The 23,690-nt window shown below is 40.4% G+C and overlaps 2 protein-coding genes across 5 annotated transcripts in view; one reads left to right on the top strand and one right to left on the bottom strand.

Moving 5' to 3' along the window:
• Positions 1 to 23,690, bottom strand: part of LOC120512516 — a 157,915-nt gene that overhangs the window by 133,062 nt on the left and 1,163 nt on the right. Inside the window, exon 2 of one of the 2 annotated variants that reach the window (XR_005630036.1) lies at positions 23,472 to 23,597. Coding sequence is in view for 1 of the 2 variants with exons in the window: in XM_039730910.1 (XP_039586844.1) it covers positions 23,574 to 23,597 (24 nt within the window). In the remaining variant the exon portion in view is untranslated. Of the gene's footprint in view, positions 1 to 23,456; positions 23,598 to 23,690 lie in introns of those variants that run through there. The other variant, XM_039730910.1, reaches the window with a different exon arrangement.
• Positions 22,808 to 23,690, top strand: part of SEMA6A (semaphorin 6A) — a 117,724-nt gene continuing 116,841 nt past the window's right edge. For all 3 annotated transcript variants that reach the window (XM_039730882.1, XM_039730863.1, XM_039730892.1), the window contains exon 1: positions 22,808 to 23,442. The gene's annotated coding sequence lies outside the window, so the exon portion shown is untranslated. The remainder of the gene's footprint in view (positions 23,443 to 23,690) is intronic.

The following is a 23,690-nucleotide window of genomic DNA, read 5'->3' as shown; positions in this document are numbered from 1 at the left end:
GGAAGGAAGGAAGGAAGGAAGGAAGGAAGGAAGGAAGGAAGGAAGGAAGGAAGGAAGGAAGGAAGGCTGTTTTTCATGCTTTTGATCACCAGGTTGTGAAAGTGTCACTTAGATACCAGGAACATCCTCACATCATTCCTGTGATCCTGCACAGGCTAGCAGACTTACTACTGTTCTTGTAGCACAGGTAAATATTGTGTTCTTGGACTGTCTGCCCTCCCTGACAGCTTTCAGTTTTTAATGCAGTTTAATGTAGATTTAGTAAAAAACTAGTCCTTGTTTGATGACTTATGATTCCTATCTCTGATTAGAAGTTCATGCATTGTGAGAGGGTGGGGTGTGTTTGGTTTTGCTGAAGTCAGGTCACTATTTCTGTTTCTACAAAGTGTGTTTGTCTTAGCATTCCCTGCTTTGGTTACCTCCCCCCCCCCTTTTTGTAAGTGTTCTGCTTTGTTTGGGTTTTGGTTTTTTTTTCTAATTTTATCCAAAGTAAACTAAAAAATATTACAAAAGATAAACAGAAGTCTTAAGTGGAATTACATTTCCAAAAATTTACAGGCCTGTTTCACATCCAAAGATGAAAGGCAAATATGAATAATCTTTGAAATGTAGCATGAAAGCCTGCTAAAACTCTGTGCCAAGCCACCAGCACTTTCAATAATATCAGTATTGTCCTACCCTGTCAGAGGACTTCACTGTGACTTTACACCAGCTAACTGTCCCTGTGGTTCTGCTGGCTCACCAGGGTTTCCACATCTCACCAGGGTTTTCTCACCTGCAGAAAATGGTCACTGAAGCTCTCTGTAAGATCTGCAGAGGTCCCCAATAAGATATACATTTGTCTGGAGCTCTTCCAGTCATTTATTGCACCCATTCCCTCATTCCTGGGAAGTATAATTTTGGAATTTGTCCTTTATTCCCAGGAACATATCTAAGTAATGTAAGTAATATAGGGCTACACAGAGGTGTTGGAGGAACAGCTGCAGTCCAAGAAAACTCTAGGAAAAAATGCTGCAATTGCTACTCATGGCCTTGTCCTGTTTTGTTGTTACACACCTCTCTTGCAGAGACAGCCAACATATTCAGTGGGGGAAGGCAGGAAGAGGTCACTGAGATAGACTTTCACCAAGGTCAAAAAACCTCAGGTTGTTTCACTGCCTTTTTCTCAGGGGAAAAATGCAGACCCCCCCACTGTAAATGAGCTATGTTTTCTAAGATAAAGCAATGTTTTGATGATGATTCCCAGTAATTAGAAGAAATATACAGCATGCAAGTAAAGTTAATATTTCAATCAACTGCTTTTTTGAATAATGACAAAAAACTAACCACTAAAAGTGGTTGTTAAAGAAAGGAAGTCTCATATGTCTATCAGTTTTAGCTAATGCAGCATTTTCACTAAAATCTGTTATTTTTATTGTTATTAGCAGCCTTTCTGGGGTCCCAAGCTTTCCACAAATTTCTCTTTCTGCTTTTAGGAATTCATAGGAAATCAAAACTCAAGACATCTTGAGAAAACAAAAGGTATTAACATTTTTACATATTTAAATTATATGGAAAGGTAACAAGTCACATATTTTATTTCTAGAACTATTCTAAATAATCCTGCATATTGAAGTTGAGGAAGGCATTATAAATTAGTCCTAGACACAATATACTTACTAAATTTAAATTTTTATAAATTCATATTTTATCAGAAAGTATAATCAAGTAATCTGTTTTACTTTCAACTCAGCAGATTAAAATAATCTCTTAGGGTCTTACTAAGAAAGAATCATACAAATATTTCATTAGGCATATTTACACAAAGCTTTACTAGCAGCACCTCTGCATCTACAAAGCAGCATTGCTTCACAACTCAGTTTGGGAATTTGATTTTCCCTTCATCCAACACTGCTATCCTCAAAAATAATGAATGTATTGGTCAGAGCTCCCACAATTGTTTAAGAATACCACAAGCACTTTATTACTAATTGAATAAATAGATAGCATGTGTCTTTGCTTCAGCAGCCTTTATTTATTTTATGGACATTTTTCATCAACTTACTAACATTTTCTGTTTGAATTGCTACATAATTGAATGTTCCCCATCTGGAATGTTAATACTCGGCATGCAGAAAAGGAAGTCAAAGTGAAAAAAAAAGTAACAACATTTCTTTGACTCCCATGTCAGTAGTACCAATTAGCTACATGAATTTTCCATCTGCTTTCAGTAAAGAATACGTGAACAGCTGCATCCTACAGGAAGACAACCTGATGCAGCCAACAGAAGCTGTCAAGCACCTGGTCATTTCCTGTCACCAGCTCCACTACTGCTGCAGATGTCAAATCACACTGGGTTTGCCAGCTAGCTTTGTACAAACTCTGCTAAAAAAAAAAATTGCCACTGTTTTCTTTCCTATTGGTGAAATCTCTTTGCCTATTGATCTAAGTGGTTTGTATTTATATTTTACTTTATTGGATAGCAAAACACTGTATGTCTGGAAATTTATGGGCTTCACCAAACTAATGCTGGAAATTAAAGAGAGATTAATGATTTTGTTTGGCATGCTCTAATGCTGCTGTTAATTGGTAATATATATTGTGTTGGGCAGTTGCGCCTAATCTATTTATTTTCCTTAAGGAATATTTATCACTTTGCCCATCTGTTTCACAGAATATCCTGCAAACTTTCTCATTCTTCAAATTTAAAGGAAACACTATTTTAGACCCTCCTCCTCCCCACCATAGCACCCTCCTGGAAAAAGAAAGTAGCTGTTACAGAGATGGATAGCTTCAATGTCTGACTAGAAGTCAGAAATGGAAGTACCAACATTTTCAGATCTTTTGTGTGAAGCTCAAAGTTCCTTGCAAAATATTTGGACTTTTTGCAACTGCCTCCTGCCAAAATTCTTGAGGGAATATCTTTCTCCCTCTTCATTGTTGAAGAACTCTTCCTAATCCCATAGCATTGTTCAGTTCTTTGTCTGAATCAGTGGAAGGTTTACATGGGGATAAGACCATCTGTGGTGTTAGGCAGAGAGTAAGAATGCTTTCTGGAACTGTCAGGGGAACTAGATTTCTAATCTTTTTAAACTCAAGGATTGTGAACCCTTAACTTTGACCTTTCTTATCAGGAGAATACCTAACTGTAAAAACTGCCTGCCTTATTAAATTTGCTGATACCACATGTGGGGTCTGCAGGACAGAGAATACAAGACCATCTTAAAGACCATCCTTTAGAATGGTTTCTAAGATCTGTATTCCTTCTAGTTACAAATGGTCCAATAAATTGTCTTTCTGCCCAGTTTCTCCAATAATAATCTAAACCAACTTTTACAACATGGGTTTTTTTATTGTACAGGCATGCATGCACTGAGAATGCAGCCAGGGTTTGCTAACAGAGCTGTGCCCAGAATCAGGGAGGATCCTTCAACAATCTGTGCTCTGTGAAGGTCTCTGTTTCAAAGACTGTATCTGTGTTGTCCTCCCAAGTCATCAGCAAACACAGACTGATAAAAACAGCAAGGTCACATCTGTGTGGGAGCCTGGGCAGGCTCTGGGGGACAGCCTTATCTGAGTAATGCTGGCATAGCTGCATCAGTGCAGCCCAAAACCTGTGTCAGCCCAGCTCGCACTGGGACGTGCGGTGCAGCAGTAGCAGCCTCTTCGTGCCGCTTGACTGGGAGAGACAGGTTTCATGACACAAATGCAGCACTGTCCCTCATTTCTACATGCAAATTTGTGAATCTCCTGCACTTTCAACAGAGGGAATTGAGATAAAGGAGGCAGAACTACAACCAAATGCCTTAGCTAATTGCAGGTGCTCATACGGTGAAAGCCACAGCAAAAGTTTAAAGCATTTCAGGACACTTCGGAAGTTCTGAGTGAGTTTTTCATCTCTCTCCTGTCGCCACACCTGTCCCCCAAGCACCTGTCCCTCATTTTTTTTTCCTTTCACAGTTGATAGCTATGCCATTTTTTGGTCTTAGCTCAAGGAGCTAGAAAAACCCAATTGTTTAATGCTGAATGATGACATTTTAAGTAAAACTGAATAAAGAAAGGGAAATGTATAGGATTGGTATTCAGAAAACTGAAGTTGTGGTAGTGATTATTAAAATTCAGTGTTCACAAGACACCTCAGAGATAAAAGCAAGTTCTTTTATGGTTTTCTATGTTTTTCTAATCCTCAAAATATCCAAATACCCATGTCTATGAAAAAGCATTGACTTTTTAATGCAAATATATAGCTTTTAAAGATAATATCTGAAGCTAAAACTTCAGATATTTCTTAAGACATATTTAGATGCTTGAAGACAAGCATATAGATGACTAATTTTTGGATCTTGAACTATTAGATTTTCTTGTTATGATGAAGTTTTTTAATCAAAATGTAGAAACATTATTTCAAATGTAGAAATGTACCTTCTCTCTTCATAATCCATTCTGTTGCAGACTATCTCTATTCTGTTTCTCTTTCAGGCAATTGTCCTTGTCAACAACTAAAACACAACAAAATTACGCTTTAGATCTGAGAACAGAAGATCACAATAGAAGATTCTGTAATTAATTTTCAGAGCTAATATCCATAAACCAAAGATTAAGTTTCAGCAGATATTCTTATTCATTATTGGAGCTATTTGTGCAAGGTTTACTCTTAGCTCCTATTCAACACCTTCTACATTTGCCTTGTCTGTGGAGGGGCTCCTGTTTTAATATGATAGGTGTACCATTGTCTATGAAACCAGTTCCTGACACTTGGCTTTTGAAAATCTGCATCTATTCAGTGATTTCCCAGCTGTAGCTTACCCTCCGTAAACTCTCCCCAAGCATCTAGCCATTATTAGTATCCCATAACAGTGTAACTCTCTTTTTAAGAGTCTTTTATGATGACAAAACCTCTGATAAGGACTCCTAGTAGATGAAGCTTTATCACTATAACCCCTGCCATAACAACACCTCTATACAACACACAAACAAAAACTCTTTTCAAAATTGTTTTGGGTTGTGCAAAGTATCCATTAGATAGACACATAAAGTACATTGTATATCCACATTGGATAGCACGAAAGAATGGGATATCATGGCAAAAGCAGCTCTTTATTTTTGGTGAGGGTCTGTCCAACTGAATAATTTGGTTACTTACTGACTCACTGGATGAACTAAATGCTGCAAAGCAGGGAATTGTGTCACACAGACATGATGAACAATAATTCAGTTATAAGCTGCAATACAGACAGGTGTATTACCCTGCACTGCTTTATTCGGAAAACAGAAGAATAGTGAACCTGTTGAGGGAAATTTATATTTATTTCTTTCTGGTGTATAATTCCACACATTTTGCAGTCTTTAAGATCTTCACATTTTTTCATGTAGTAAAAGTTCATACTCTCAAGCATCAATCTGCATATTGTCTAGATACAAAGCAAAGCTTTTTTAATCCCATAATTGTCACTATATAAAACATATACACAAGTATATGGCATCAGTCATCAATTTCCTGGGCGTTTCCCATCAAGTGTAAGGCTCCACTGGGAGAAGTGTTGGACTAATAAGGAAATATTTAGTGCATTTCTTATTAAATAGAATGTCTTTCATATAACCCCTATGGCTGCTGCCAGGCTAAAAGATAGCAGCAGCAATAACACAGCATCAGAGAAAGATGGTAAGAGGTGTTGTAATGGAAAAATATGTATTCACACATGTAAAAATGCACCAGGAGAAAGAGAGAGCAAATGAGAGAGAATGAGTGGAAGAGTAGAGGGAAAAAAAGAATACAATGGTAATTCAAAGGGCAGGAGAAGCAGTGGTTGAGAGGAGAAAAGAGCAACTTATTAGCAGCAGACAGCTCTGAGAAGCTGCACTGGGGAAACAAAAAGTGCAGCTTCAAGGCATTGCTGTGAAAACCATTGGCTGTGGTGTCAGTTTTGATGTGGTTCTGTCTGTGTCTGCTGCTGTGGCTGCTTGTGCTGCTCACATCACTCCCGCAAGCCTGAAGGAGAAGGCAAGCTTTGCAGCAGCACTGGGGAGGTGTAAAAAAAAACCCAGTCAACAGAGCCAATGGACTGAGAGGGGGAAGGAAATTTTTGCCTGTGAGGATACGTCAAGCCTGTCCCACTAGCAATTCATCGTTTAAATCACCAAAACAACAGCTTAAGCTCCTCCAAGCAATAATGTACTGTGCTGTGCTGTGATGTGCAGGGATTTAGAGTGTCTTGAGTACACAGGCTCGTGCCAGTAATTGTCAGCTTCAGTGAAAATGCGTGATGTTGGATTGGAGGATTTGTGCTAGTTCTGCGAGTAAAGCTTTATACAGGAAACTTCACAGCTTTATCATAAACATTTCTTAAGGGGGAAGGTAAAAAGATAGTGCTTAGTAACTAATTTCAGAAACTGAAAAACCAAAAGAATGGAAAAAATACTCGTGGGTGGGTGTCAAATATGTTCATATCAGTCAACCAGGTCTTGGGGTTTTTTTTTCCCGCTTCAGTGATATAAATAAAATAATTAAATAAATAATTATGTTTATTGTTTTATTAATTGTATTAGGATGCAAGTATGATGATAGTTATTAGAACCACTTGATCAAAAGCTATTGGAAAATACAAGTTAAAAATCAAGTCTTTCTCTTGATTTTTGCCTTAAAATAATTAAATAATAAGTAAAATCAGCCATTATAAATTAATTCCTCATTCTATTAATCCAAGCAGTGGGACCCAAGGTATGACTTACCAACTATGTGTAAATGACAGAGAAAAGAAGTCAAGTTAATTAAAAAGAGATGAAAACGTGAATTGATAGTTTTTCCATGGTTGCAATTTTTTCTTGTCACCTTCTATGCTGTTTCATGATGCACTCATGTGTAAAACAACACTACTACTTGAATCAGTCTTCCAAACTCTTTTCAAGTCCTACTATGCACTCCAACCTTTAATGACAAGCACTTAAACAAAATGCACTGTGCCACTGGATTTACTGTGAACCTCTTAAGAGATTCTTTTGGTCAGAAAACTCACTCGAAAACTTGACAATCTAGCCCTTTTTTAAGTTGTAGAGGAGTTAATTTAAAATCACTGGAGAAATCAAATTTAGGAAATTAGAGCAGCAAATCAACAGAGGAAAGGGGAACAGAATTAAATGGTCAGTGATTTAAGTGATCTGTGATCATAGATTCTTGATGTGAACTTTACTCCCCTTACTGCCAGTACTTCTGTAAAATTACTAGTGATACAATAGCATTTTAGTACATATACTAGGACTAAAAATAATCTTAACATTTTTTATGTTACTTCATATCTCTGTAGTGAAATAACTGAATATAAACTTTGTCTTTAAAGATATTTCCTAACAGGAAGTAGACAATAATAGAACTGTATTCATATATATTTTTTCCCCTTGAAATCTGTTAAGAGCCCATTTATTTAAGCCATAGCCCTGGTTTCATAGTCTTGAAACTAATTACAAACTTGATAAATAATTTTTGACTTTAAAAAATCCCCAAACCTAAACCTAAACAGGCAATCTTCAAAGTAGGCTTCAAAGAACCAAGGAAAAAGTATTGGTGGTAAGTATGACTTTTTCATTTCATGGGTTGGTGATACCGGTGCCCACCTGAGATCACCTCTCCCGTCCCCCGGATGAGCATGTCACAAGGCATCTCTCACAGCACACTGCTTCTGTCAACATTCCAATGTGATCCACCTCTCTGTTCATGTCTTGTCAGCCTTACTGCTGTGTCGGCGCAGTGGCTTCCATTCGGTCACGTGCAGCGAGCAGTGTCACAAACAAGGCTGGGAGCAGCTCTGCCTCACCGGCCCAGCCATGTCTCTGAGGCAGCAGCACTCCCCTGGGCACACCAGACTCTGAGTCTTCTCAGAGACAAGAGAGGATTGAACCCACACCTCATCTCAGCCATCGAGCAGACCAGTCCCCAGACTCCTGGATGAATGAGCTGCCACTGCAATTACATCAACGCTAAAATCCCTCCCAACAAAACTAGACTCCACTCAGTGTGAAACAGAGCATGTGAAGTTTTCCTCTCCTCACCCCTGAGCCTCCAGACCTCCTTACCCAGGCTGTATCAAACACTGTGTTATCCTTTGGATGCACAATCTCAAATAGCTGTGGTTAATCACTTGACTTTTTAAGTACTCCATCCATCACCCAGTGCCAACCTCAGGCCTCCAAAGTCAGCTTTCTGCAGCTCACTGGGATTATCACCCTCTTCGATCTTCCAGGGGAGCTGTTTCTGTGATTCTCACTCTAATACGTTTCAATATAGACATGTCAGGCTGGCAAAGCCCTAAAACTTGATTTGTCTAAAGCAGATAAGCACTGTTTGAACAGGCACATGGGGATCCTTCACACCTATTCTTTCTGAAAATATTTCAGAGACAAAACACTTGCACAAAGCAGGAGAAATGTAGAACTGCAGTGACTTTGTGAGTGACTAAAAATAGCATGTCATGGGAACTTCTTTTTTTTCCCCAACTCTGGAAAAAGAGAGAAAAGTAATCATAAGTGTGCTGCCCTGTTTTATACAGGACTATAGCTCAACCCAGAGATATAGTCATGAACTGTCAAATCACACACAGAGGCTTTCATAAGATGCAAACCTACAACTCTTGAATGTATTTAGGTCTTTAGTTTTGCTTTTGGGTGTGGGGGTTTTTTCCGCCTCTGTCTACTGATTCCTATCTAAAAAAATAACCTTACATTTTTTATTCTTTGAAGGAAACCTCTATCTCTTAATTTTCAAATAACTTAAGAGGAATATACATTTTCATACAGTTTTTGTACTTGACTTTTTCAACATCTCAGCCCTGAGGTAGGCACATGAAAAGATCTCCATGATGCTATCACAAACTTCTCCCATTTAACAACCTCAGTGAAATCCTGCCCCATTGAACTCTAATGGTATTTTAAGGTACATTGCAATGGCATTGGAGGCCTTACCTATTTCCAGGGACAGCCTAGATTAATCTATCAGCATGTGTTACACTTTGAATCTAATGGATGAAAACTGTTTAACAGCAAACTCAATGTCTCCGGTTTTCTGCTTGCTGCTGCAACTCTATTTAATTTAAGTTCTGCAGTATGTATTTTATAGGTGCCATACAATGCCAGCCGAAGGTTACTACAATAAAGCAAGAAAAAAGATGAGGACTACAAAGACATTGGCAGTGTATTTTAATTCTGCTGAAAAAAAGTGACTTCTGCTTTTATCATCCTTTGTATTTGGCAAAGGTTAGAGTTTATCTGTTTCACAGGCTGCCAGAATGCGGAGTAGATCCTGCCATTGTCTCAGTGAACACTGAATTGCATATTAATTGAAGATCTAAGGCTCTACATCAAACAATAGAAGTGTAAGCAAACATTGCAGACCTGGGACAGGAATGCCTCTAGAGCTAGATGGGAGTGTTTGATTTAACAAGGCCCTTTAAATGTTTCTTTCAGAAACATTGCTAAATCCTTTGAAACTTTGACAGTGTTTTGCTACTAGCTGCAGCTAAAAATTATTTTGTGGAGATCAGTCCAGTGTGCTTAATCTGTGGTCATAGCCAAATGACCAGTTAGGAACAGCCCCAGCATGCCAGCTCCTAGGGCTGCTTGAAACAACACCTCTCAGGCAGGTTAAACTCCTCACCCCCTGTCATGCCTATTGACCATTCACACAGGTGTGTTCTTACTGCTTCCTGATGAAAGGAGGTGAGGGCCATGAGAAGAGCTGCCTCTCATCCTTCTAGGAGGTGTATGAGGGCAGAAATCAACTGCCAAGGGGGAGATGAAAACCAACTAAGTGACATTTGTGCACTGCTTGAATAAACAGATGAATTCAGTCACACTATAATGCATTAAGAATTTCTATCAGATACAAAAAAGAACTCCTCTCCTGGATATCATATAGTATTTGTACATAAAATAGAAGGAGGCAGACAGAACTGAGCATTTCTCCTATGAGAGACACTAGTAATATAATGTGTATGACTAGAAGTGGAAAAAAGGAATAATGCCAAAGAATTTAATGGATTCCAATCCATATAAAAATTGGCCTCATAATGATTACAACATATTTGAGTTTCAGAAATTGATCAAAGCTGTTTATCTGAACAGATTTATTCTTTTATGGAAACTTGCATTGGGTCTGGGCCCAGCTTTGCTATTCAGTCCTTCTTTTACAGTTATCCAAATCTAAATGACAGCATTCTTGAATTTTTATTTCTTTATGTATGACCCCTTTCAAGTACAATCTGTTCATTCAACAAAGCATTGTGACTTAAATCACCATTTAAACAATACAGATATCAATGGCAGTACACAATATCACCGTGGCTACTTAAGTCCCTTGCTTTAGAAGAAGAGTCACAAATAGAGGCTACAATGTGGATATGGTATCTTAATTACATGCTAGATACCACCACCCCTTTCAGAATCTGACTCCACCTAAATGTCCTCCATGTACTCTCTGCCATTCACACATGATGTTTCACTGAAACATCATGATGTGTGATACCTACACATCATTTTTCCTCAATACCTTTTGAGGTATTGCAATGCAAAAGGTAATCAGTGCATAGATGAAGAAGATTTGCAATCATAAGTGATTAATAATAACACATGTGGTTTTAACAAGCACTCTTTTAACAGAGAAGGGATGATAATCTTCAGCAAGCAATGGTGTAATTTTAGATGTGGTCTAGAAGTCCAGAATCAGACATTTGAGTAGGAAGTAGCTTAAAGCACTACGTATCTGCCATAATTTTAGACTCTGAATGCTGTAAACTGCAGCCAGGAAAATTTGCATCCCAGGGTTGGATATCATCCAGAGAAGATCGTCAGGCTCCAACAACTTCTTAGAGACTTACCATAGCAACTTCCATCTCTACCTCGTCCATGCAGCCGACTCCTTCCTTCTGCCCAAACTTTGGGGATGCACTCACAGATATTTCCAGTAAATACATAGGGCACCTGACCCTTATGACTGCAAAGAATTGGTAAACTAAAAGATCTCAGGGCTCTATTTACGTATTTAGCAAACAGACTGTAAGTGACAGAAGTTTATTGAATTTTTATTTCTTTTCTTATGGGCTTATAACTGATATGTTGCAGAGACTGTCCTGCAGTTACTGAAGCCAAAACAAAGAGGTGCTGGGTTTGATGAGTCATTTCTTACCAAGTGTCTCCTCTATAAAGCTAAACACACATAAAAATTCTAAGACATAGCAATAAAATGGGAAAAAAACACAGGATTTTTTTTTTAATCTGTGAGATAAGGGAGGTAAATTCAATGAGCTGAGGCCCGTTGTGTATAAAACATATACAGCTTTCTCCTATCACTATAGGAGATTGATTTTGACTGCTGTCTATATTTCATCAAATTGTTCCAAATGCTGGTTTGGTTACAGTAAATAAACAGTAACATTGTTACTGTTTACAGACACGAGAATTAAACAGGCTATATGCTCTAAATTAATCAGACTTAGTGCTGTTGTTGAAATGTTCAGTCCTATAAACAATGAAGTGTGTGCAAGATCATCATCTCCCTATCAAAAAAAAAAAGTTCTAATGTAAAACTTGAGTTCCTAAGATAGAAGATACTATTTGTGATTTAGCCACATATTCAGAGGTGACTAACAAGCCCCACCCTGATTCAAGATCTAACAATAAAAGCATGCTTCCCAGGTAATTCTTCCAAAACAAATTACAACTTCAAAGGCAAGAGTAGCTCCATCCACAAAATAGGTCACCGACAAGAGCTGTCAGATGGAAGAAAACATAGCAACCAAGAAGCATGGCAAAATGGAAAATATCTTTTTTCAGAAGGTGATAAGCAAAGTCAATTGGAACATATATTAGAATATTTTCCAGAGTTTCACCTATATATTGCTACACAAAAGGCAAATAAGGAAAATACTGAATTTAGTCTCCACTATATTTTTTTGTTCCCTCATTCACCCCTACATTAGTTCAGTTGTGGTATTGCAGTCACATAACTTAAATAGCACTAGCTGAGTACTGGACCCCTCTCTTTCACTCATAAAAAAAAAAAGTTAATTGTTTTGCCACTTTGGAGATGGTTACAAGAAGTCACTTGCACCAATCTGCATCCAATATATTATGTCTTCTTCAGAAATTGTTGTCTTCCTCCTGTTCATTTACTTGCAAAATATATTAAAAGTGCTTCCCATTCTTGTATGCAGTCACAAAGTGCAGATGGGGCTTTTCAAAGAAGTGGTCACGCTTACTTAGTTACCTGTGCAGTTACACAAGCTAAGCTAATAAGGCTAATTGAGTTTTCTAAGAAGGGATCAGTCTACTTATCTAAATATCTGGTAAGTTTTACCTGTCTTTAGTCTAACAACTGATAGACATAATAAATACAGCAGTCACAGATTTTTTTAAAGTCCTCATTTATTGTCAGTTGCCATACAGTACTTTTCTGTATAATTACTACAGGAAAAATCAATGTGAAAACAGTTCCTAATGCTTCCCTATCAAACTTCATGAAATGGACACAGGGCATTTCCTATAGAGCGTGGTCATACTGCCATATTTTAGGTTTTTAACAGAAACTCTTGTTTGGCAGCAGAGTACATACTGATTTCCCATTCTACATTTAGAAGACTGAGAATTTGGGTCTATTGGTTAAAAACTAAATGAGGATATGCAGGACTCACCCAGAATTTGATTTTTTTTTTCTTTTCTCTTTCTTTGTTTATTTTTTGTTTTTCAGCTACATATGCAGCACTGGAATACCCAGAGTGCTTGTTTCATTATAGTTCCTCCCAAAGAGAAGCTCTAAAGAGGCATTTCTTTGGCTGCTGAATGCCCTGTATTTTCTCTCTTCACTAATCATGCATACTGGGCAATGTAGAGTTTGAACTGCTAAGCATAGTGTGATTCACTTTTTTTATGTGGAAAAAAAAGCAGGACTGTTGCACTTCACATCAAAATCAGTGCGTGTGTAACTGCTGGGACTTTTAATGATTGATGAGAGCTTTGGCATAGTTTCTGTTTGGAAAAGAGGGCTTTGAACTGATGGATAAAATACCAAGAGGAGAGACTTACATAATGGGCCCATCTCCCCTAATCTCCTCACCAAAGAATACACAAGGAAGAAAAACAAGGAGTCCCTTGTAACTCTTGCAGCGATGAGCGTCTCATTTAATGTATTCAGTTACTTATTAGTAGGCCAATATAAATCTAGCACAACAGTGTGCAAAGTCAGCAGGGGGTCTGAATCCTGATGTTATTTTTCCCACCACTGAATAAATGATCCCAGCCACCAGCTTCAGAAGCTCATCCTCATTAGTATGTATGAAATGAGCGGAATAAGCACTGAGAGATTTATATTGTTCTGTATTCAATTTAATTAATAAGAGACGGTGCTGATTTCTGGAGGAAAGAAAGAGGCAGTGTCCGTAGATTACTGTTCACCTTTCATTGTTCTTAGTGATAAAAATCTATCACAGCATGGTAGCCTTAAAAAGTACACTCATCATTTTCCAATCCTACTGGCACTCATTAACCAGACCTCTTAGCAACATGCATATTATAATCTGCCACCATCCCTAAGGTCACTGTAAAGTTTTACAAGCCCTCTACTTACAAGGTTTTATAACTCTAATGGAAAATTTAAGGATAACCAAGAAGTACTTTTTTCTGTAGTCTTGTCCTCTTAAATTCTGGACAGACTCAACCAAAAAAGAGCCACATAAACACCAAACCAAACCAAACAACCAAACAAAAAATTCCAAACAAACAAACAAATCCGATAACTACCTGTTGGTGTCAGACACTGGCTTGACAGCAATTAGCACAGGCAAAGTCAATGTGAAAACAGCTCCTAAGAGGCATGAATGATAAATTCATTTAATTAGCATGAAGTAGATTGTAGGAAAGGTGGGTTTTGTACATCTTATCTGACATACACAAAGACAACACCAAAATCAGGATTTGAGCTTGAAAATTGCTGTCTCACTAAACTCAAGTCAGCTACAGTTTGGCCACTGATTCAAGTGAGACAGAATTGAACCAGACTTTACAGTTTAATGCCTATGGGTCTTTTTTATTCTAATTTACATTTATGGTTTTCCTAGTTTTCTGTTTTCACAGAGTTAGGAGGTATGGTTATTAAGTGGTTAATGTCACCCATTTTGTCTTTTGAGTGATGTTCCAGTCCCATGAAAGTCAGTGACAAAACTCCCAAAGACTCCTCTAAATCCACTTCTTTTCCCCAAACACTTTAACCCACATCAAACACAACACGTTTATAAATAAACTTTGACTTTTATCAAACAAACTTTTACTGAACACCCAACTTAAATATGTCAGTTGAACACAGGCCCAAGCAAACATTTAATACTCTAACATCAAGTTTTACTTCTGTCTTTGACATAGTGTATAAGTAGATATTAAATGCACGTATGTTTTCTGCTGATTTTCTGTGAACAGTAATGCATATTCCACACAGGGCTGAAAGTACAATCCAAGAAATATCCACAGGAAATTCTTGCCAAAAGTGAGGAACAATGTTGTCTTCAGGACAGACCAAACAAAGAGTCACCAAGAATATTGCTATAAATGATACCCTGGGCAATAACATGTTAATTTGTTTTCCAGCTAGTGGGAGTTTCATTACTCATGGCACATAAATGAGGATGCCTGTGGTTTATTGCATGTAAGCTGATGTTTTCCTCCACATTTCTTCTTCTTTATGTGTAGTCTTGCACTTCTCCAACTATGAGGTATTACTCTAAAAGATAGGTAAAAATTTGGTATGGTGGCTTAGAGAAAGGACAACGATTTGAGTCAGAAATCAAATATGCATCTTCAAACAGTTGAAACCCTCTTTTCACGGTGAGTTAATCAGACTTCTCCCAGCAGTCAGTTTCTGCGTGGTCTCTTGTCCTTTATGTTGAAACAGTGACTAATCTTCCAAATGGCTTTCACTCACTTCCTCTCAATTTTCCTGCACTAATATCAGGGCAGCAGAGTGACTGAAACTCAGTTAGGCAGGACTGGAATGTCTAGACTGTGATTTACCTGGGAGAGTCACAGTTGGGAGCAGCAGCTAGGTAATGATTGCCAGGAATGAGCAAACACAGGAAGTCTCTGCTCTCCTTCCCTTGTTCCCTGTTAATAGTGCAGGCTTCATTAGCAAATGCTTTTCAGTTCTAACAATCACCAGGAAACTCCAGACTACCAGGAGCCTAGAAGGAGAGAGGAAGGGAGGGGATGCACCCCTCATCATCCTCATCAGATGGGCCAGAGGCTATCACATCTGCACAGAGTAACACCTAATTCCTCACCTACCTGCATGAGCTTCAGTTCAACTTCTTACTGAGTCGAACTCTTTTGAATACAAGTACCACAAGTACCATTGGCAGAGTACCTGGAAAAATCCAGACTACCAAATATATGCTTCCAGAATTCTTTAGTATTCTGAAGAGAATAATATTCAGAAGAGAGCCGATTCTACACCAGTTAATGAAACTAGAGCTAGAAACACCTCTTAGGGAAAGGGGTTAAGCAAACAGACAAATTATACATTTCTGCTCTTTTTCCTGAATAATACCTTTGCTAGACAGCATTCCAGAAATCACTCAGGAGACCCCATCAACTCCCCACTGCAACCCATAAAAACCACAGTGTGCTACTAACTTATGGCTCATCCCATTGTGAGAAACGAAGTTCACTTTTAAAATTTCAAAAGTTTATTAAATCTTAACCAAAATACAACAAAGGAATGAATAAGGCAAAATTACAGCGCTGAGTATCCTTGTAACCAGCTCTACCTCTTATATCCTTAACTCCTCCCAAAGTTTTGTCAGTCAGCTCCTTCTCTGCCATCCATTGGGGGAGATTATTTTCTTACGTCTTGATTGGAGGTCAGGTTTTTCCTTGCCTCCTAGTAATAAGCCAAATGCCAATTTGGTCCACTCCATATGCCCGGACTACTACAAGGGGGAGGGGAAAGAGGACTATGGGAGGACATATTACAATAACATCACTATACATACATGTAATACCCATCTCTTAATTGTGAGAGCCGACCATCACATTACTCATTTATAACACCATGTTTTCCATTTGAGACAAATAAATTTCTGCCTTTCTTTGTGAGAGACAGGGACATTAAGTCAGCCTTGGTGAGGGAAGGTGCACAGGGAGGATGTGAGAGACTTGCTTCCTTTCACCTGTTGATTTCACCTTGCTCACAGATGTGAGCCAAGAGGAGCCAAACTCCATCCAGCCCAGAGATGATGAGAGTCAAGCTGCTGCCTTTCTAGACTGATCCTGTGCCCTGGAGCACTGCTATTTCCTGGCTAGCCTGTGTCACTTTTTCAACACAAAATTGGGTCCAAAGAACTCATCAGGCTGTGTTAGGAGGTGACTGACACTGACGAAAACTGCTTTTTGTAAAGCAGGACACAGCTTCTTCCCAAAGACTCTGTGTGTCTTTCAACACATTTTCAGTCACCCTTCTGTATCTTAGCAGGCCATAATGTACTTGACATCAATTCCTCCTTTAGTATGTAAAAATATTCATATTGCTTAAAAGCAAGTGCAAACCTAGAGCTACTCAGTCTCTTACTTCTTGTTGTTTTAATTCAGTCATCTTTCAGGATTGAAAGATAAAACCTGACTAAAAAGATCATTTTTGATCAGCAGCTCAATGGTCAAGGTTTAACCAATCCCATTCTTTTTTCATTGCTTTATTTTATCTCACTAATCTTTTGCTGTACATAGAGATTAATTGCTTTTCATTCTCTTTGGTCCTCTTTCTGCATATCTCCTTCCCCCATCACTCCTCTCTGGTTTCCCTCCTTCTTGCCTACTGCACACTCACAAATCTTCTCAGCTGGAGCCATCATCCAGACTCTTCCATTTTGTCCTGTCTCCTTTCTTCCCCTCTGTCCTTCTCTTTCCTGTTTTTAGTTTGCCAGTTGCAAACCCTTTCTTCTACCCACTGTCATCAATTTGAGGGTTAAAGAAAAGAAAAAAGTCAGCTGGATAAGCATTAATGTTATTAATTGTGTGTGTGTGTGTATGTGTGTTGGGTAGGAGGATGGAATAAAGGCTCTTTATTTCTGATACTGAAACCATTAACAGTTTCTATTTGGTAACATTGTATTGCCTGGCAATTCCATTTACTGAATGTTCCTAAGGGCTCAGTTCTGCTGAAGGGATGCTGAAAGTAATTATTCTGATTTACTAAACTAACTACTTCTTTTTACTCAAAATTGAGTTTGCTCTCAGTTTGGTGCTGTACTTAAAACATTTTTAGTATAGTATTTACTTGTTTCAGTGCTGTCTTTTCAATTATGATGATTTTACACTTAGTTACCCCACACAGATGTGAAATGTTCATTGGTTTTTTGGGGAGCTACTGCAATGTTTCACTTTGAACCCATTTACCTACTGCAAAAATATAGGCAAAGCCAAAAATAAATATCTCTCTTCACTGTTTTCCTTAAGTTCTTGATCAAGCCTTATTTTAATGAGTCCTGATGAGAACTGAGGATTTACCTAAAGAAAACGATGAATTTAACATAACTTTTCAATCAAAATACAAGTTTTCAGAGAGTCTTTCAGAGAGACATCTTCACTTACTCTCCAGACAACTCTGTAGTTAGCATCAAAACTTAATCATACAGACAGAAACAGTAGCTGAGAGAAACATTTTATTCTGTTCAGTTCCTCACTGTACTCAAAAAGGGTGCGATACCTAAAAACAATGTTGGAAGAGCTGGGCATTTGGATCTTCTGAAAGAGTGAACTAAAAACATAGTGCACAATACTTGAAAAAAAATCACCATGAAGTAACAGACAAGTGTGCTCCCTTCTCCCATAGCAAAACTGAAGAGAAAGAAACCTTGAAAACTCTCTTCAGATTCTGTCTCTATAGTTTCTGATTAATTTTCCTCTCAGAGACTCTAACTACAAGAGACTAATGTGAGATCATCAACATCCAATGTGTGAAGAAATTAAGTTTCCCTTTATGGAAAATCCAATAGAGTTCAATAGCAAATAATTTTTCTAGTGACTTGAACTTAAGTGCCTATGGAATACAACACATCAGTTATATTCCTGCTGTGGAAATCTTCAGGCTAGTTAAAAATTACCATAAAATCCCTTCCTAGTGAAATTTTACAAAGCAGATCATTAGCAGGTGAAATCGTTATGGATGCACTACCATTAATAAAATTATGCTAAACAGGAAGATTTGGCCCATGTGTATTTAGAGTAATTTGATAATGAATCATGGCAAATTTCTGTTGGTTTTAACAACTGTTAAATTCTACATTTTCCCATATTGATCTTACATGTTCTGTTGTTTTCTCTGTTTTTTTTAACAGGGAGCCGCTCCCTTCACCATATGGTCCAGCCGCTATCCACAGTTTTCTCTGCTTATTTCACCATCATGTAACACTCTCCTCTTCTGGGAACTAGATGACACAGTGACATGCGAATGTTGCTCACAGTGCAACACAGATTTCTGCTGATTTTTCTGGCACAGTACAGCGGGAGCTGACCAGGGCAGCCTCCTGCATAAAACATCTGCTCTGCAGCCTTGTTTGCCTTCCAAAATCCTCCATACTTGTAAAGACCAACCTGCACAGAACTGGCACAGAGACACTCTGGGTTCCAAGCAGAGGCAAAACCTTCACTGGTATTTCCAGTGACTATTACAAACTACTTTGCTGAACTTTGAATACTCCGGGTGCTTCTTGTTGAGCACATCCCATGTCAACCTGAGTATCCACTCAGGAGATGTCTGAAGAAAGTGATTAAGAGAAGCAAAACCATATATGCCATCCTGCAACCTAAAAACATGGCATTTCTAGTAAGGTCCTTATTTACAGAAAGAATTTTGCAAGGATTCACCAACCATTAAAAATCACGTCCATGGAGAAAACTCATTATTCTTCATGTCATCTCATTTCACATGTTCAGAAAGAGCTGTAAATTGTCTAGCATTCATACTTTTAAACTATGAGCCCCACCCTGCACGAGTTAATTGGGCAAAAGACCTATTGCCACTTTACACTGAGAGGCTGAGAACTGGGTCTCTGCTGATTTTTAAAAGTCTTGTTTCCTTTACTTGCACTAAACACAGCTACAATCTGATAAAAAAATCTCCCCACTTTCAACCACATTTTCAGAGAATAGATGAGTTTGATGAATTTCCCTGAAGTGGTTAAAAGAAAGATCTTATTTTTCTCTGTGTAGGAGTAATTACTTTGCCAGGCATTCAATAATCTTGTCTTGACACAAATCATATTTGCAGTTTGATGAGATTTCAGTATTGCTATAAGATTAAAGAAGTCAACACTTATTTTATATTAAGATGTGCCTGCACTCAACATTTTGCTTTTATTTGTGGTGAAATATAGCTCCATGGGTAAAGGCATCTCCTCTGATGCTGATGTCCAAGTAGAAAAAAGGAAAAAGGAGTACAAGCCCTCCTAAGATTACAGCCCTTAAGCCCTTTGTGGACATCAAATCTATCTCTTACCTTACTTGGGGCAAAACCCCCTTGTATCTCCCAGACAGCTGTCAAAGTCCTCAGCTCTGCCATTCGTGTTGTTTCTTGACAATGTAAAACTCTGCTGCGTTTTGAGCTTTTGAAATAATGGCAAGAAGAAGCTGAACTGAATCTAACATTAACAACTGGAATCAGGGAATATTGCATATATTGCATATGCGTTGAGTGTTCTGGTGTAGAAAGGCAACAAGGTGCCATTGCACCCCTGCAGTATCCCAGCTCCTGAGAGCTGCATCTAACAGGATGCTGTTCCTACAATCACATGGATCTGGGAAGATAGTACAGTAGGAAATATGTATTATACAATGTGGGGCTTAGCACACAAATTAGCATTGAACTTTGCACGTCCCAACTGAAAAAGGCAGCTGCTGCCAGCGAAGGAGATACAAATGCTCTTCTTCCATACAGGCCAGCTGCCTCACAAACATATTTCACATGTGATTAAGGGAGAGTAGAGGTAAGATTTTCACAAAAACTAAAGTCAAGTTTTTGGTAAAGACCTACTTTGCAGAGGGGTTGGAAGGACTTGGAGAAGTTCTCTATAGCCTGTGTGAATTATTCAGATCAGGATTTTAAAATCCACAGCTCCATGGAGACCTCACCAAGAATTCCTGACTGGAAAACCCAACACACTCTACTGCTGCGGCTGCCAAAAAGCAGACAGTGAAAAAAAATATGCCTTTACCCATCAAGAAGGGTAATAACTCCCTTCCCCAAGCCCATGTGAGTAGCCCACAATTGTTAACTAGTCTAGGCAAAACAAGTAAGGTTGTGTCTCTGTGTTCAGAATATCTGACAGCATGAAGGATTGAGATTGACAAAAACAGTTCCACAAAATAGACTAAAAAGCTTGGTAAGAGAGAAAAGATGAGGAGAATAGTTCATTGGACTTGAGTACTGAGTGGGAAAGGGAACAGAGAGTCAGGTAAAAATGAGGGTAGGTTTTCAAGTCATGAAGACACTTAAGACTTTGTAGAGCAAACCAAGGGGTAATGAAGGACAGGAGAGCTGGTTGTCAATTCAGCAGAGGGCTAAATGAGAAATGGCTACAGTGCATGATTTAATTGAAGTTGGGCAGATAAAGTCTTGGAAAGTCAAGACAGGGGGAAAATGGATGAATAAAAAACAATTTTGTAAAAAAAAAACAGAATATAAAACTACTAGTAACTGATGCCTTAGCTAGTACCACTATCTGGAAAGTAGGATTTTTTAGTGTTGATTCTTCCAGAACTTTTATTGTATAAAAATCTAGTCTGTATTTTTCAAAAGCCAAAATATAGGAGGGGAAAATATTCTCTGTCAGAGAGCCTTTTTTGATTAGTAAAGAAATGCAATGGTAACATAAACCACTCAATATTGCGGAAATACTTGTAAAGTAGCTGAAGCACATAGTAAAGACCAAACCTATATCTGCTTCCAGTTCAAACCGACAACAAAATTGGTGGCAGTTTTGAACACCTCAAAATGTATGTAGTGGTTGAACATAATATAACGATCAAATGTCAGCCTTAGCTATTGTGAAATGGGTATTCCCCACAAGTCCTGACTATGTTCAGTCTCTGTTCTCATTTCCTGACAGAGGAAGAAGTACCATGATATGATCAAGGGCCTCTGTGGAAATGGGGTTAGGGGTCTTGGCAAATCAAGGTACATTCATCTGGTTTACCCCACTGACACACACTTGGGTACCCAGAAATTATTTGTACCAGTTGAGTTTCTCTAATTGCTTTCAGATCTAGAAGAAGTTTGTTTCACTAATATTTATCTGTCTCCAGCAATAACCCTGTTTGGTGCAGAACTCACTTCTGTTTTAGATTTTCAGGGAAAGAAAGAAAATATATATTAGGTCTTGGTTCCTATGGTCATAAAATTACCCTAAGTATACAGTCAGTTTAAACTGTCAGAAAAGAAAGAAGAAACTGTTTCTTGATACAGATTAATGTTTTCCCTTGTAATCTAACAACCAGAAATTGAATGGATGTGTGGTTAATTTTAGACCCAAATCAAATACAGATCCCAAATCAATGTCTTACAGTCCTTTCATTATCTGAAAATAAAAGGCAGAAAAAATCAGCTGTCATGAATAAGTAATTATTTTAATTTTAATGCCATACTTTGTGACCTGACAGCAATTCTTCTAGTTGAACTCTATCCTTTCACTTATCTGGGGGGGGGAAGTATAAATCATGTTAAAGTAATTGCACATGTAAATGCCCTAGAAACAAGATACCTTCACGCTGAAACAACTAGAGGCTCTCCTCGCAGCCTTAACTCCGGTGAGATCTAGAGGACGGAAATCACTGTTAAAACTCATGAGGAATCAGATGCCGCCGTCGAAGAAACGAACACGCGGATTTTCACCTCACTGACTTTGAGCTGTTTTGCGGGGTTTACAGCGTAGCTCGCTCTTGTCCGTCCCAGCCCTGATGCTCTGAGAGGTCAGGGGGGCGCGGGAGGAGCGGGCAGCGCGAGGGCGCGGAGTGCCGCAACCGGGGCCAGCGGCTCGGGGGCGGCGGGACGCCCGCAGGCCGGGCCCGAGCGGGAGCGGTGCCAGCGCCGCCCCGCACCGCCCCGCCGCCGGGCCGGGAGGATTACCGCCGGCGGCAGCGGCGGGGGGCCTCGGCGCAGGGACGGGGAGAGCGGGATTAGTATTAGCGCCGCTTGCTCCTGCTCCCGGCTGGATCGGCTCCGAGACAGGGATTAGTGCAGCCAGCGACCACCGAGGCGGGACCGAGGCGGTGGGAAGGGAGAAAAGGCGACAAGCGGACGCCCGGCCGCCAGCTGCGGCCCCCGTCCCCGATTTCCCCCGGGGGACGCGGGGGATGCGCCCAAGGGGGTACGGCCCGCCCCGGCCCCGTGGCTTCGCTGCCGCCCCGGGCTCCGCAGCCCCAGATCCCGCGGAGAAGCGGCGAGTCCTTCGGGCGGCTGCAGCCGGCTGCCCCTGTCCCCGCCCCGTGCTCTCGCCGCTGCCGCGGGCGTCTCCCCGCCCCTCGCCGCCCCTCCGCGCCCTGCCGGCGCGAACGACCGGGATGGTTGGAGGCGGCGACAGCTCCGACAAGAGGGGCGAGGGCCGGGGGCGGCGATTCCCCTCCGCCGACACCTGCTTGACGTAAGCCCGGCGACGCTCGGCAGCAGCCCCAAGGTGCCGCTGGCAGCAGCGCCGCCCACAGCGAGCCCCACAAGGACGCGCGGCCGCCCCGCTCCGCGCCGCCCGGGGACCCTCACGCCTCGCCCGGCGCCGCCGGCGGGGCGGGGCGGGGAGCGGGGCGCGCCCGCCGCGCTCCAGTCCGGCTTTGTCTCCGCCTCCGCCGGCGGAGCGTCCCGGGGACAGCGGGAGGGCGGCGGGAGACGGAGCGGCAGCGGCGGGAGACAGGGAGAGAGACAGCGGCTCCCACGTCCTCGCCGCGCATAGTCCGATGCCCGGCAGCTCGAGGCGAGCAGCGACTACGCTTCCCTGCCGTGGCACAGCGAGTACCTCCAGCCTCGGAGTTTTCCTGAAGCAGCCGTCACACCGGGAGCACTTTTGGTAGAGAGGGACCGGGAGACCCCGAAATGACTTACCTCCCGAGGATCGACTGAAGGGGACTTACTGGAGTGGAACCGTAGAGGAATTTGGATCTGGAGAGGAGTTGCTAACGCTTTTTTTTTTGCCTTTTTTTTTTTTTATTTTTATGCTTCTCTCTGATCACTCCCCTCTTCGTCCATCATTGGAAATGAACAAATTGCGTTTGCAATTCAGAAAGTAGAAATATTAAATATACCATCCCCCGGGAAGCACCCATGTAGTAATGACAAAGGATTGCAAAGGAGAGAGTGGCTCCAGTTTCCCAGAGAGATCCCCTAAAATGGATTACTAAATGGGACACTACATCAGCTAGTTGTCCTCTAGCTGCCCAGATACATGCACCGAAAAGGTACAGTACCCCCCTGTCCGTACCCCTACCTTATGTTTTGGGATTGCTCGGAAGGGGAGGCTCACGGATCGCCCGGCCGGCTCGGAAGGAGCGAGGGTGGTGTGTTGTTTGAGGTGGGCTGCTTCTGCCTGCTATCTCGACATCGTTTGCAGCGCCTAGGGAGGAGGAGAGCCGCCCGCAAGTGTACACGCTGCGCTTGCTGTTGTCACTTTCCCGGCATCTCGTGGCTTCGTCTTTTTTTCCCTTTT

Source organism: Passer montanus, unplaced genomic scaffold (assembly GCF_014805655.1).
Source record: "Passer montanus isolate IOZ18808 unplaced genomic scaffold, ASM1480565v1 scaffold110, whole genome shotgun sequence".
NCBI lineage: Eukaryota > Metazoa > Chordata > Aves > Passeriformes > Passeridae > Passer > Passer montanus.
Note: the sequence above shows the minus strand (reverse complement) of the source record. Positions and strands in the feature narration are given on the sequence as shown.